At 40.8% G+C, this 14,767-nt stretch overlaps 1 protein-coding gene across 1 annotated transcript in view; it reads left to right on the top strand.

Annotated features, from left to right (window-relative positions):
- The window catches only part of znhit6 (zinc finger HIT-type containing 6), a 44,608-nt gene extending 42,597 nt beyond the window's left edge, over window positions 1-2,011 (top strand). The window contains exon 10 of the mRNA XM_034674179.1: window positions 1,178-2,011. Coding sequence (XP_034530070.1) covers window positions 1,178-1,692 — 515 coding nt within the window. The 3' untranslated portion in view covers window positions 1,693-2,011. The remainder of the gene's footprint in view (window positions 1-1,177) is intronic.
- Window positions 2,012-14,767: the final 12,756 nt, after the last annotated feature.

Below are 14,767 nucleotides of genomic sequence, written 5' to 3'. Positions count from 1 at the left end.
CTGACAAATGACAGAAAACAAAAGACAACATCAGCCTGTGGTTTTTCCTCCATTATTCGTCAGTGTCTTCCTGGTCCGGATGTTTGTGGCCTTAAAGAGGTATGACAAAGTCTTCCCGCATATTATGAAAGAGTGTTATGCTTCAAACTGTGTATGTCTCTGTGAGGTCAGCATGGTTACAAACGACCACACTAACCCAGAGTCATCATACTTTCAGACGCAGACCGGCTGGATGACGAGGGAGGTGAATTTAGCCTGAGTGTTTTCAGTGATAAGGCCTTACACTGTTTTGCTAGCCATAGTAACATCCTGATAATTACACACGCCTAGGCCTGGGAAGCTGGACAGGAAGTGATAAAGAGCAATCGGACACTATAGCAGCGGTGTTTCCAGTGAGGAGAAAGTAATGTTGAGGGTTCAGCCGCTCAGTTTGCTGGTGTAATCTACACATTGTCAGTATAGTCTGACTCTGTGTGGCCTTTCTGACCTGAAGTCAGCATCTCTGATGATTATATCTCACTTTTAACGTGATATTATTTTCTTGGTCTAGAATCCAGGGTTACACAAGCAACCTCAATATTTTTCGAGGTCTGAGATGAAGATTTATGTAACTACGTCGTCTCTCCCCTCATCATAGTATCATTTAATTCTATTAGAAATAGTCCCTTCCAAGGATGAGCGGGTAATGTGAGGCAACTAGTGTTTAATTATCTCTTATGACAACACTATAGAGAAACTGTAAATTACATTAATCTTTAATATTATAGGCTCAGCTGAACAAACATGTTTGATAAACAGACAGAATTATTCCGGCCAAAGTGCCTGAGGTTTAAAGTAAATGTTCCTCAAGTGGGCTGTGGGGAAATTATGTCGAGGGATATCTGCTTATAACTCACAATTATTGTTTGTACCGTCATCATACTGTCTTTCTGCACATCCTCACTCTTCTTTGTTGCGTAACTAACTGCTCAGATGGGTCCTAGCATGAAATGAAATCATCACGCTATCATTACAGAACTGTGCGCACTGTCCTCTTTCACCGTCTCTGTTTGCACAGACCTCGGCTGTGCTCTAACACATTTGTGTTAGCTAACCACTCTGATCACCTTTGAGCATGTTTGGAGATTTTATTGCTGAATTGACTGTTTTTAAACAAAACTGGGCGTTATTGTTTCAGCTGAACCTGCAACAGGCCGCAGTAGATTTGCAACAAACAGCAACGAGTCGGTCCAAGAGAAGGAACATGTGACCCAAGTTTCACCGTCCATTCAAGGAGCCTACAACCGGACAGGTACTAACATCTGGACAGGCACCCCAGAGACCAGCCCTGAAGCTGAACCCCCAAAACAGAAGAGGGCCAAGAGAGAGACAGGGGATGATGACATGGAGGAGGGGGAGATTATGGACAGTAGTGATGAAGAGGAAGAGAACAGTGTGAAAAAAGAGAGTGGCGATGGTGCCAAACGCTGTGTTAATGATATTAGAGTGATTAAAGATGGAACAGCAGACAGCGTGGACTCTAATGTTGACGACAGTTTAGCTAAACACAGTGACAGCAGCAGGGACGAGTGTGTAAAAATGGATGTCTCCGCATCAAGCGATCAGTCAGCTGCCAGAGAGAGCGCTGAGGTCGGCATGACTAAGGCTGTGGAAGAGCTGGAGCCTGTTCGGAGCCCGTCACTGTCAGGATGAAAATGAGTCAGCGAACACTGCTGACAGCTGTGGATGAGAATGATGATGCACAGATGTTCAGAATAAAATAAATGAGGAGGCAGACATATCTGACAGGAAGCCATCAATCTTATGTCAGCGTACAGTGGAGCAATCCAACCCGACAGGATCTTCTGTTTGTTTTGTTTTTTAAAAGATTGTTTTAAGAAACAAGAAAAATGGTTCTGACACCAATATATTTATCTACTTATGTCAAATTATTTCATTGTTTATGTTTTATTTTAAGTTTCACTGATCTGTCTAGAAACATGATTTCTTAAATAAAGACTGTTTTGGCAAAGTTTTTGTATTTATTTTACACTGCTGTACAATACAAGAAGAAATTGAGGTTATCTCATGTATGTTTACCAACTTACTATTAATATTTACTGTCCTCAGCACATAGATGCTTTTAGATGAATCTTCTGAAAATAATATATTTCTAAAATATTTTTAAGACCTCTAGGGATTTTAATAATCGTCATCATGGTTCACATGATCATAAGGCTCACACTATGTACTTATTAATAATACATTTTATTTGTAGGTGCCTTTCTTGACACTCCAGGTCACCTTACACCATTAAAATAAACAGAGTTTAAGTAACAAACAACAATAAAATACAATTTAAAAAGTTTTAAAATGGACAATGGACAGGGTTCCCACGCGTCCTGGAAAACCTGGAAAACCTGGAAATCAGTTTTCCAGTACTGGAAAACACCTGGAAAATGGGAGAAAAAGTAAAATGTCCTGGAAAATCACAGATAGTCCTGGAAAACGATTCCAACATGGCTGCGTTTGACCTGACCCTATTAACAAAACACATCCCCATTCATTGAAAGTTGAGTGCATGCTGTGCTGGAAAAGACAGCAACACTGCACAACTTTTTTCACATCTTTTCTCCTTCACTTCATAATCATGCATTCACAGAAAACGGGGGTATATTGTTTATGTTTTATGGTACATTTGGCTCAATTACCGTACTCTAGCTCAGTTGTTCTCAAAGTGGGGTCCTGGGACCCCTGGGGGTCCGTGAAATAATTTGAATACATTTCTAGTAAATCATAAAATTGTGCTGTGTCATTATAAAACAGCATACACCATTGTTATGATACCATTTGGTGACTCGAAGGGATATGTGAGTCTTGTTACTGTTAATTTTCTGAAAGCGTTTAAGATCAATTACTTGAAAAGTATAAATGTTGTCATGTTGAGTCCACAAGGAATTAAATGATCCTCTGTTTTAAAGGATACAAGTGGTTTTTACTTGATTCAAATTGAAGTGTTATCTGTTTATCACTATGGTACAGGTCTGAAGTATTTACATTGATACGTTTTACAATACAAATAGTTCCAAGGGCATCTAAGAGTGCAAATGGTAGTACGCATGTACTTTAGTGATGGGAAGTTGGGCTCTTTTCAGAGAGCCGACTCTTTTAACTCGGCTCCCAAAGAAGAGCCGGATCTTTTGACTCCCGAACGGCTCTTAATTTAGGATCTTTTGTAGCCGTATATTTTACCTTAATTTTGCAAAAACTAATGGTTTGTGTGTTAGGGTTAGGGTTGTGATTAGGGATAGGGTTTTGGTTAGGGTTAGGGTTAGGATTAGGGTTAGGGTTAGGGTTGTGATTAGGGATAGGGTTTTGGTTAGGGTTAGGGTTAGGATTAGGGTTAGGGTTAGGGTTAGGGTTAGGATTAGGGTTAGGGTTAGGGTTAGGATTAGGGTTAGGGTTAGGATTAGGGTTAGGGTTAGGGTTAGGGTTAGGATTAGGGTTAGGGTTAGGGTTAGGATTAGGATTAGGGTTAGGGTTAGGATTAGGGTTAGGATTAGGGTTAGGGTTAGGATTAGGGTTAGGGTTAGGGTTAGGATTAGGGTTAGCGTTAAGGTTAGGATTAGGGTTAGTGTTAGGATTAGGGTTAGTGTTAAGGTTAGGATTAGGATTAGGGTTAGGATTAGGGTTAGGATTAGGGTTAGGGTTAGGATTAGGGTTAGGGTTAGCGTTAGGGTTAGGATTAGGGTTAGGGTTATGATTAGGGTTAGGGTTGGGGTTAGGGTTAGGGTTGTGATTAGGGTTAGGGTTGGGGTTGGGGTTAGGGTTAGGGTTGTGATTAGGGTTAGGGTTGTGATTGGGGTTAGGGTTAGCGTTAGGGTTAAGGTTAGGGTTAGGGTTAGGATTAGGGTTAGGATTGGGGTTAGGATTAGGGTTAGGGTTAGGGTTAGGATTAGGGTTAGGGTTAGGATTAGGGTTAGGGTTAGGGTTAGGATTAGGGTTAGGATTAGGGTTAGGGTTAGGATTAGGGTTAGGATTAGGGTTAGGGTTAGGGTTAGGATTAGGGTTAGGATTAGGGTTAGGGTTAGGGTTAGGATTAGGATTAGGGTTAAGATTAGGGTTAGGGTTAGGATTAGTGTTAGGGTTAGGATTAGGGTTAGGGTTAGGATTAGGGTTAGGATTAGGGTTAGGGTTAAGGTTAGGGTTAGGGTTAGGATTAGGATGAGGGTTAAGGTTAGGATTAGGGTTAGTGTTAAGGTTAGGATTAGGATTAGGGTTAGGATTAAGGTTAGGATTAGGGTTAGGGTTAGGATTAGGGTTAGGGTTAGCGTTAGGGTTAGGATTAGGGTTAGGGTTATGATTAGGGTTAGGGTTGGGGTTAGGGTTAGGGTTGTGATTAGGGTTAGGGTTGGGGTTGGGGTTAGGGTTAGGGTTGTGATTAGGGTTAGGGTTGTGATTGGGGTTAGGGTTAGCGTTAGGGTTAAGGTTAGGGTTAGGGTTAGGATTAGGGTTAGGATTGGGGTTAGGATTAGGGTTAGGGTTAGGGTTAGGATTAGGGTTAGGGTTAGGATTAGGGTTAGGGTTAGGATTAGGATTAGGGTTAGGATTAGGGTTAGGGTTAGGATTAGGGTTAGGATTAGGGTTAGGGTTAGGGTTAGGATTAGGGTTAGGATTAGGGTTAGGGTTAGGGTTAGGATTAGGATTAGGGTTAAGATTAGGGTTAGGGTTAGGGTTAGGATTAGTGTTAGGGTTAGGATTAGGGTTAGGGTTAGGATTAGGGTTAGGATTAGGGTTAGGGTTAGGATTAGGGTTAGGGTTAAGGTTAGGGTTAGGGTTAGGATTAGGATGAGGGTTAAGGTTAGGATTAGGGTTAGGATTGGGGTTAGGATTAGGGTTAGGATTAGGGTTAGGGTTAGGATTAGGGTTAGGATTAGGGTTAGGGTTAGGATTAGGGTTAGGGTTATGATTAGGGTTAGGGTTAGGATTAGGGTTAGGGTTAGGGTTAGGATTAGGGTTAGTGTTAGGATTAGGGTTAGGGTTATGATTAGGGTTAGGGTTGGGGTTAGGGTTAGGGTTGTGATTAGGGTTAGGGTTGGGGTTGGGGTTAGGGTTAGGGTTGTGATTAGGGTTAGGGTTGTGATTGGGGTTAGGGTTACGGTTAGGGTTAGGGTTGTGATTAGGGTTAGGGTTAGCGTTAGGGTTAAGGTTAGGGTTAGGGTTAGGATTAGGGTTAGGATTGGGGTTAGGATTAGGGTTAGGGTTAGGGTTAGGATTAGGGTTAGGGTTAGGATTAGGGTTAGGGTTAGGGTTAGGATTAGGATTAGGGTTAGGATTAGGGTTAGGATTAGGGTTAGGGTTAGGATTAGGGTTAGGATTAGGGTTAGGGTTAGGATTAGGGTTAGGATTAGGGTTAGGGTTAGGGTTAGGATTAGGATTAGGGTTAAGATTAGGGTTAGGGTTAGGGTTAGGATTAGTGTTAGGATTAGGATTAGGGTTAGGGTTAGGATTAGGATTAGGGTTAGGATTAGGGTTAGGGTTAGGATTAGGGTTAGGGTTAAGGTTAGGGTTAGGGTTAGGATTAGGATGAGGGTTAAGGTTAGGATTAGGGTTAGGATTGGGGTTAGGATTAGGGTTAGGATTAGGGTTAGGGTTAGGATTAGGGTTAGGATTAGGGTTAGGGTTAGGATTAGGGTTAGGGTTATGATTAGGGTTAGGGTTAGGATTAGGGTTAGGGTTAGGGTTAGGGTTAGGATTAGGGTTAGGGTTAGGGTTAGGATTAGGATTAGGGTTAGGGTTAGGATTAGGATTAGGATTAGGGTTAGGGTTAGGATTAGGGTTAGGGTTAGGGTTAGGGTTAGGATTAGGGTTAGGGTTAGGGTTAGGGTTAGGGTTAAGGTTAGGGTTAGGGTTAGGGTTAGGGTTAGGGTTGGGATTAGGGTTAGGATTAGGGTTAGGGTTAGGGTTAGGGTTAGGGTTAGGATTAGGATTAGGATTAGGGTTAGGGTTAGGATTAGGGTTAAGGTTAGGATTAGGATTAGGATTAGGGTTAGGGTTAGGATTAGGGTTAGGGTTAGGGTTAGGATTAGGGTTAGGGTTAGGGTTAGGGTTAGGGTTAGGATTAGGGTTAGGTTTAGAACCAGAACTATACTTAAGCATACAGAACCAGAACCAAACTCATGCAAACAGAACCAGAATCAAACTCAACCAGAACCGAACAAGAACCGAACCAGAACCAAACCAGACCCGAACCTGAACCGAACCAGAACCCTACCAGAAATGAACCAGAAGACAAACCAGAACCGAACCAGAACAAAACCGAACCAGAACAAAACCGAACCAGAACCGAAACCAGAGCCGAACCAGAGCCGAACCAGAACCGTACCAGAACTGAACCAGAACCGAACCGGAACCAAACCGAACCAGAACCGTACCAGAACCGAACCTGAACCGAACCAGACTTGAACCAGAACCAAACCAGAACCGAACCAGAACCGAACCAGAACCGTACCAGAACTGAACCAGAGCCAAACCAGAACTGAACCAGAACAAAACCGAACCAAAACCGAACCAAAACCGAACCAAAACCGAACCAGACCCGAACCAGAACCGTACCAGAACTGAACCAGAACCAAAACAAGACCGCACCAAAACCGAATCAGAGCCGAACCAGAGCTGAACCAGAACCGTACCAGAGCTGAACCAGAACCAAACCAGAACCAAACCAGAACCAGAACCGTACCAGAACCGAACCAGAAACGAACCTGAACCTAACCAGAATTGAACCAGAACCAGACCAGAACCGAACCAGACCCGAACCAGAACCGTACCAGAACTGAACCATAACCGTACCAGAACCGAACCAGAACCATACCAGAACCCAACCAGAACCGAACCAGAACCATACCAGAACCGAACCAGAACCATACCAGAACCGAACCAGACTTGAACCAGAATCGAACCAGAACAGAACTGAACCAGAACCATACCAGAACCGAACCAGACTTGAACCAGAATCCAACCAGAACAGAACCAGAACCATACCAGAACAGAACCAGAACAGCACCGAACTCAAGCAAACTGAACCAAAACCAGAACCAAACTCAAGCAAACAGAACCAGAACCAACTCAGGTAAACAGAAACAGAAGCAATTCAAGTAAACAGAACCAGAACCAAACTTGAGCAAACATTATTAATGTCCTCAGGTTGGCATTGAGAAAAATGTGATGCCTCAGCTTGGATGGGCTGATCCGATTTTTCCTCTCAGTGAGTATTTGCCCGGTCTTCAAGGAGACTCTCTCTGAAGGAACAGATGAAGCCAGGATACACAGCCTCCCCTCCATCACCTGTATCCTATATCCTCACATATGATTGGCCGCATGGCCGCCATGCTGACCAATCAAAACAAAGTTCTGCTGTGAGCAGAGCTGGGGCTGAACACTGTGAGAGCTAAGCAGCGAAAGGAAAAAACTGGGAGCCGGCTCTCTCTTGATGCGAGCGGGCTCTTCTGATTCACTATAAAGCATCGGCTCTCAGAGCCGCAGCTTTTGATCATGACACATCACTAATGTGCTTAATCTGTTACAATTATGAGGGGGCCTTGGACAATTTTCTCACCTGTAAGGGGTCCCTGGCTCCAAAAAGTTTGAGAACCCCTGCTCTAGCTAGTAGGAGTGCAAACTCCCGATAGTGAAAACAAACGGAACAAAAAGAGCGACACAGCTGCACAGAAACTCCACGTTGTAGACATCGCTGATCATAATAGACATCACCATGCAGGAAGACAGTTTACATTTTTTTAAATCTCTGAGAGATCTTCAAATACAGAGAGTGTCTTTACACCGGTGAGATTTTTTCAGAGTTTACGGTAACTCAAATAAAAAAAACGTGACATTTGCTTTGTTTTATATCGACCACTTAGCAGGATGAATATCAGGATTAAGAAGGTATATTTTGAGTCTGAGTTGAGTTGAGAAACATTTGTGGCCATTTTTGTCATTCAGATCTATTTAGGTCATTAATGCACTGATCCTCTGATCATTATTTTTTTTTTTTTTTTTTTTTTTTTTTAAGATATATTTCTGGGCCTTTTTGCCTTTATTTGATAGGACAGCAAAGAGAGACAGGAAACGCGGGGAGCAGAGAGCGGGGGAAGACATGCGGCAACCCCTGCGACGAGGACTATAGCCTCTATATGTGGGGCGCTTAGACCGCTAGGCCACCAGCACCCCCTCTGATCATCATCATCATCATTATTATTATTATTATTATTATTATTATTATTATTATTATTATTATTATTATTATTATTATTATTATTATTATTATTATTTATTTATTTCAGTAAGGCAGCTTCCTGATTCCTTTGCTGGCTCTTTTGGGGGTTTTTTAGCTCATTTTATATTTATTGAGAAAAGAGAAAGCTGAGATGTTGCCCATCATTGTTACTTGGTTGCACTAATAAAGTGAAGTGCTGTACATCTGTGGTTGCATTATTCTATTATCAATTTGCCATAATTTTTAAGTATGTAAGAGATGATTTCATTGATAGCCATAGACTACATGTCTTTCAAAGTAGACTTCCACTGAGAGGAACATATTAGACTATTTAGGAACTAAATTAGGAACTAAATTTAGACTGTCATACCAGCTTGATCATCAATGCAAATGTCCTGGAAATGTCCTGGAAAATGATCTCTGGAAAAGAGTGGGAACCCTGAATGGAGTTGTGGTCAGAAGGAGTGAGCCAGTCTGAACAGATGAGTTTTGAGTTTGGATTTAAAATGTGGGAGTGAGTCAGTATTACGGAGGTCAGGTGGGAGAGAGTTCCATGGGGGACAGTGAGGTGGATTGAGGAGGAGGATCTGAGGGTGCAGACGGGTTTGGCAGCATGGAGGAGCAAGGTTGTGTGTGGCTTTAGAAGCTCTGGGTCATGTAATTGGTTGTAATAAGTTGGTAAAATTTGGCAAATGTGTGGACGATCATGGATCAGAATTCCTCCAAGTTTTTTTTTTTTACAAAAATGTGAACTTTCAGTGACAGCGGAACCATGAACCAATGCTGATTAAGATTGTTTGATACGGCTACAAGCACAAGTAAAACGAATAATTGTCATATGTAAACATGAATAGCCTTTATACCTTGAAATAATGTACTGCACTAACCAGTGCCTTTAGTTTGTTTTAAACTGTCCACTATTTTTCTTCAATTTTCATCTTAACCCTCCTGTTGTGTTGTGGGTCAAATTGACCCTTTTTAAAGTCTATTTTAGGCAATCTATGCCTTCCAAACCAGCTAAATGCAGCATAAAAAAATCTGCATGTGACAGAAGAGGTGTTGTGTTAATTTATCAACATCACTTCTTAAGTAAATACAAATTCAAAATGTAAAATAAAATAAACAAAAATCCATGTCATGTAAAATTATTGTATTTATATTTAGGTATTTCCAATGTACATTAAAAAAGTTTTTACATTAATTTTAATGAAAAATGAGTGAGTTATCCTCATTGAAGCATGAATTGTGAGAATTAAAGAACACCAATGGACTAAATCTTGATTTCAATGGTTAGTAATGAAGTTAAAAATTAGATTTAAAAAAATGTGTATTGGGATTTTTTGGGGTTCTGACACGTTTGGATAATTGAACAAGTTGACCCAGGAACATTATTGCTGTCCCTAAGAAACGAACATAACAGGAGGGTCAATCATCTTTAAATATGTGGACAATAGGGTGCTGTTGGTCTAGTAGTCTAAGCGTGTGCCCCATATACCAAGGCTATAGTCCTCGTCGCAGAGGTCAGAGGTTCGATTGCAGCCTCGACCATTAACTGCAAATCCTCCCCAAATCTCCACTCCCCAATTTTCCTGTCTCTCTTCAGCTGTCCTGTCTATTAAAGGTGAAAAAGCCCAAAAAAGAATTAAAAGCCAGAAAAATATAACAAAAAAAGAAAACATTCTCATATCTCTAACCTTGATCTTTAGGTGACGTGTCCCTCTGTTGACTGTGTGTTTTAATTGAAAAGTCAGGGACACCCTCCCCTTGTTGTGCCCTCACCCACTTGAAAGTAAAAGAAATCTCTCCTTTCTGTCTGGCCTCAGTAAAACTATTAGTCTCCTTTTTCCATCAGCTCATAAAAGTTAACGTTGACATGCTCGTTTTCCTGACACCTCTGGGTGACTCCCTGTGTGAATGTTCTTGCACATGTGGTGCCTCTGCATATCGTATTCTTACCTAATGTTGGTTTATTACGTCGACCGAGTGCCAGCAATAACTGACAGTGGGGCTCATTGGTGGGGCCTGTGTTTATAGATGTGTTTTTATAACCTCTGCTAACCTCTTTTGGATGTTAACCCCTGTGGATGGGTGCTCTTTGATGTCGGGCCTGTAATGACGCATTTTCCACCCTTCTGCAGTCAGGGGCAATGATCTCACATCTCACTGCGCATCCCTCTGTGAGGCATGACGCAGAGACCCCAAACTCATTTATCCCTTGTTCCAACTACAATGTTAATGTCCAGTTTTATGGTCTTGACACCCTTTTAGGAACATGGGATCATACCCAGCTGGGCCAAAAGTAGGCTGACAAGTTTAATGAAACAGCACTACAACAAAAAAACAAGCTCATTCATCAATTTGTCTATTATTACACAGGTAAGCCATTGATTCTGATTGGTCAAAGCCATATAACACTGGTACTTAATTCTCAATAGCAACAGCAAAGCGAGAGATGACTCAATCACACGTCATATGAAGTCCAGCAAATTTCATCTGCCTGTTAACACTGTGGTAAAAACATTAGTGTCTGTCTGAGGCTGGTCTTTAGAGTCAGAAAATAATGACAGCAGCCACAGATGTGAGAGCAGCCGGAAGAACTACTGAGACTCAACCATCTCTGAGAAAAATGGAGCAACTTCTATCCTGCATTCCAGACAACAGCAGCAGAGCTGGTGAGTGCATCTCTAAGCTGCTGATTGCTACAAGATAACTTTAACCCAGAGTGTAAGTGATAACAGCAACATGTTTAAAGCTGGGATTTTTCCTTATTTATGTTTAAAGATGTGTCAACATCATAGATCCAAAGAGAAGGAGAAGGAGAAGGAGTAGAGCTGAATGAGGACAGGAATGTCAGGATCAATATTCCTGCAGAAGACCAGTTCACCTGGTTTCAACTTGCTGTGAATTCTTACAAATAGATAGGCTAATGTTTTAATTAATGTTGAATTGAAATGTTTGGTTTAATTTTAATTGTTCCCACAGGTTAGGCTGATTAGAATCTATAATTGTGGAATTGGAGAGACTATTTTTCAAGCTGTACAAACACATACATTTAAAATAAAATCCTCTCAAAATCAGTATGTTTGTTTAGCCTGTTTATGTTTTTAATTGGCAGTTGGGTAAAAAGAGGGATAATGGAAGGAGAACGTGATTATGCTAATTAGAATCCCTTCAGGGTGAGCAGGAGACTGTCATAACATGGACGGGTCTTGTCTCACCCTGAAGGGATTCTAATTTGCATAACTACCTGCTCACTCTACATAATATCTTTTATATATTAGCATAAAGATTAAAAAAACATGTCCTGCTCTGTTTTAATGTGCAAAGTTGTTTGAATCATTTATTTTTTATTTTTTCTATGGACATACAGATATACTGTTTTCATCACTGCTTTTTTAAAGGTGCAGGCACCCAGATTAACCTATCAAACAGAGTTGAGTTTTTTGTTTCCCTGATTCCAGTCTTAATGATAAACCAAGCTAACTGGCTAAGAATGTACTCACACAAATTCAAAATATTCCATTAAAGAGTTTTTAGCAGGTTATGAAAAGACTGAAATTAATATTGATGTTTCTCTTTGAGCTAAAAATGCAAACAATAACATCAGTTAGAGAAACATTATATCTATTTAGATATTTTATAATGCCTGAAACTGCTAATGCAGGGTAGGTGTCAGATGAGGTGAGTAACAGTTCAAAGCAGATACAGCTTTTTTGAGCATTTTCCATGACAAACATTTGGTAAATGGAAAAATTTCTAGTCTGTCTGACTACTCAAAGCGCTTTTACACACTACTCGTCACATTCACCCATTCATACACTATCACTCACCGCTGAACAACAGCGGGGGCTATTTGGGGTTCAGTGTCTTGCTCAAGGACACTTTGGCATGTGACTGCCGGAGCTGGGATCGAACTGCCAGCCTTCCAATTGATAGACGTCCGACTTTACCCACTGAGCCACAAGCGCCCACATTTGCAGAGAGTTGTATATTTTACTTGTAAGAGGGTTGGAGGATTTTTTTTGTATATAAAATTCACTTCTTACTGATGAACAAGATAAAATCAGAAAAGAGACGGGTTGCCAAAATTGACACAGGAGCTTTAAAATAAAAGCTATAACAGTGCTGTCACTCCAATTCAGGCAACAATATTTTGCTGTGCTAGGCCTCCTCATGCCACCTATAGTAGTGAACATTTTACCAATATTGACGTCTGAAAGTGTCTTGCAGTTAAATAGAGTTCATAACCTGTTGTTTCTCTTGAATCAAAAACACACAGTACCTTTAAATGTGGCACATTTTAGTAGACATATCCACACTGTTATAGAAACTACAGTTACACACATCACCAAGCTCCTTCAGTACAGAGTAAAACCCTCTTAGGCTTACACATCTGTTCCCTCTGTCACAGCTCTGCCTGGGTTGAATTACCACCCATTTTATTTTAGCAGCTTTCTTAATTTTCTATCTCAATAAAGTTACTCAATGCAACCACACAAAAGCTCTGCTGTTGTTTCTGTTTGCTGTTAAAAGTACATTTGAGCTGTTTTTAGTCTGCGGAGAACACAGTCATTGGAAATAATTCCTCCAATTTAGGTAAATAGCCCTTTGAATTTTCTAAAGTTGGTTTGGACTTAATTAGTCTTAATTTGGTGGGCAGGGCTCAGCCATGCTGCGTGCAGAGCTGCCTTTTTTATGAGACCAGCTTCAGGACACAGCTGTGAAGTGGTGGCTTTATACTGACACAGGCTGTACTCTGAGTCAGGAGAGGCAGGTACCGAAACACCACATTGTGTTTCCAATGTTTCCGATGTCACGCATGTACACATGATGCACACTGCACAGATGGGTTAACTTAGAATAGATTATCAATCAAACATAATGTCAAACATCATGGAAAGCTTTTGTACTGAAACTATTTAAAAAAACCTTCAGTCTGAAAATGTTTGTTTCACATTTTGAATTCGTGTTCAACCAAGTTCCTTATCCTGCTGATCAAAGCAGCGAGTAGCACTGGTTTAAGAGGCCATGTGCAGTTCTTTAAAAGGTTTGTACAGTTTTTTCAACAGATTATTCCTCTTCCAGCTCATGTGAAGATAGTAACCTCATTGGTCAACAAAAACATGATGCACAGGCTGAGGCTTTCTGATTGCCCCGAAATTTTCCATTATAAATCCACACCAAAACATGCAGGACTCATGACGGATAAGACTGAAATTTGTGAGGGGACTTAATTTAATTTGTACACTGCATGATCAGTCATTAAATAAAACACACTCACTTATTGGATCACTCTTTTGGACTTATTGATAGGGTCTCTGGCTGATTGAACCCATCTTGCTCTGGGGATAAACTGACATCAGCGTGTCACTTCATCACAAACAGACCAGAATGTTGTCATCACCGTCGCCTCGGAGACCGATCCCCTGCAGCTTGTTTGCAGGAAGTGATTCACTTGTTCCCTGATGTCTGCTTTCTGTCAGGCTGACAGTCCAAACCAACAGAGGCTGCTTGTTGTCTGTTATTCTTTGAATATCAGCCTGGAGTTATCATGTGAACTTGTTTTCAGAGCACCTGCTGATGCCTCTCGAGACTTTCTGGTTATGTTTTCTGTCTACTGCATTATTGAAATTGTGTTGTTGAAAGTGCATGTAGACCTCAACAATTCTTATTAGCAATTTATTGCTTTACGAAGTGAAAGTGGAGCTCCATATGATCCTACTGACATGAAACAATCAATCGAAGCTCAGCTCTTATTTCCCAGAAGTACACCTTGAATTGCATGTGGTTGAAAATATGTCATATTTTAGATTGCGTTCATATACAAGCAAAATGCCTTGCAGTTCAAATAGTAATATGCTTTGATCACATCTGACAGTTATTTATTTATTGCTGAGTGTTCATTGTTGTGTCCCTAACTGCTCTGACGGATCACCTCTGTCCTATGAGTAATGTATTCCACCCAAACATGTAGACCCTGCTTCGACTGAAACTGCTGCTCCTTCATATTGGAGAACCTAAAGAAAGTTCCAACGTGTCGATGATCTATATGGACACGTTCATGACATGACTAGTTGATAAGTCACAAAGCAGGTACAGGGAAGAACATTTATGCCTCATGATTTTTCATTCTTGTGCAATATCCTTCTTTTGTCTTAATGCATGGGAGTAGAGATCATTTTGATTAAGAAAAAAAGAGAGAGAAAAATGCAATATCCTGTAGTCATCATGATAGTTATTACTATCTATTCTTCTGTCTCTCAGTTTTGTGTTACGCCCCACCCAAAGGCGGCCCTATAGGGCCAACGATAATGCTACACATGATTCTATATAAACACAAAAAAAACCTTTTAACATATAACAAAAGGGATTTAATATAAAATGACAAAAAGGATTAAACAACTCAACAAAGATCAACTTTATTCTAACATGACAAAACACAACAAAGCACACACATCATAGTCTGCACTCAAATGATAGAGAGGTATAAGTATCTTGAGCCTTACTGGT

Source organism: Notolabrus celidotus, chromosome 2 (assembly GCF_009762535.1).
Source record: "Notolabrus celidotus isolate fNotCel1 chromosome 2, fNotCel1.pri, whole genome shotgun sequence".
NCBI classification, from domain to species: Eukaryota; Metazoa; Chordata; class Actinopteri; order Labriformes; family Labridae; genus Notolabrus; species Notolabrus celidotus.
Note: the sequence above shows the minus strand (reverse complement) of the source record. Positions and strands in the feature narration are given on the sequence as shown.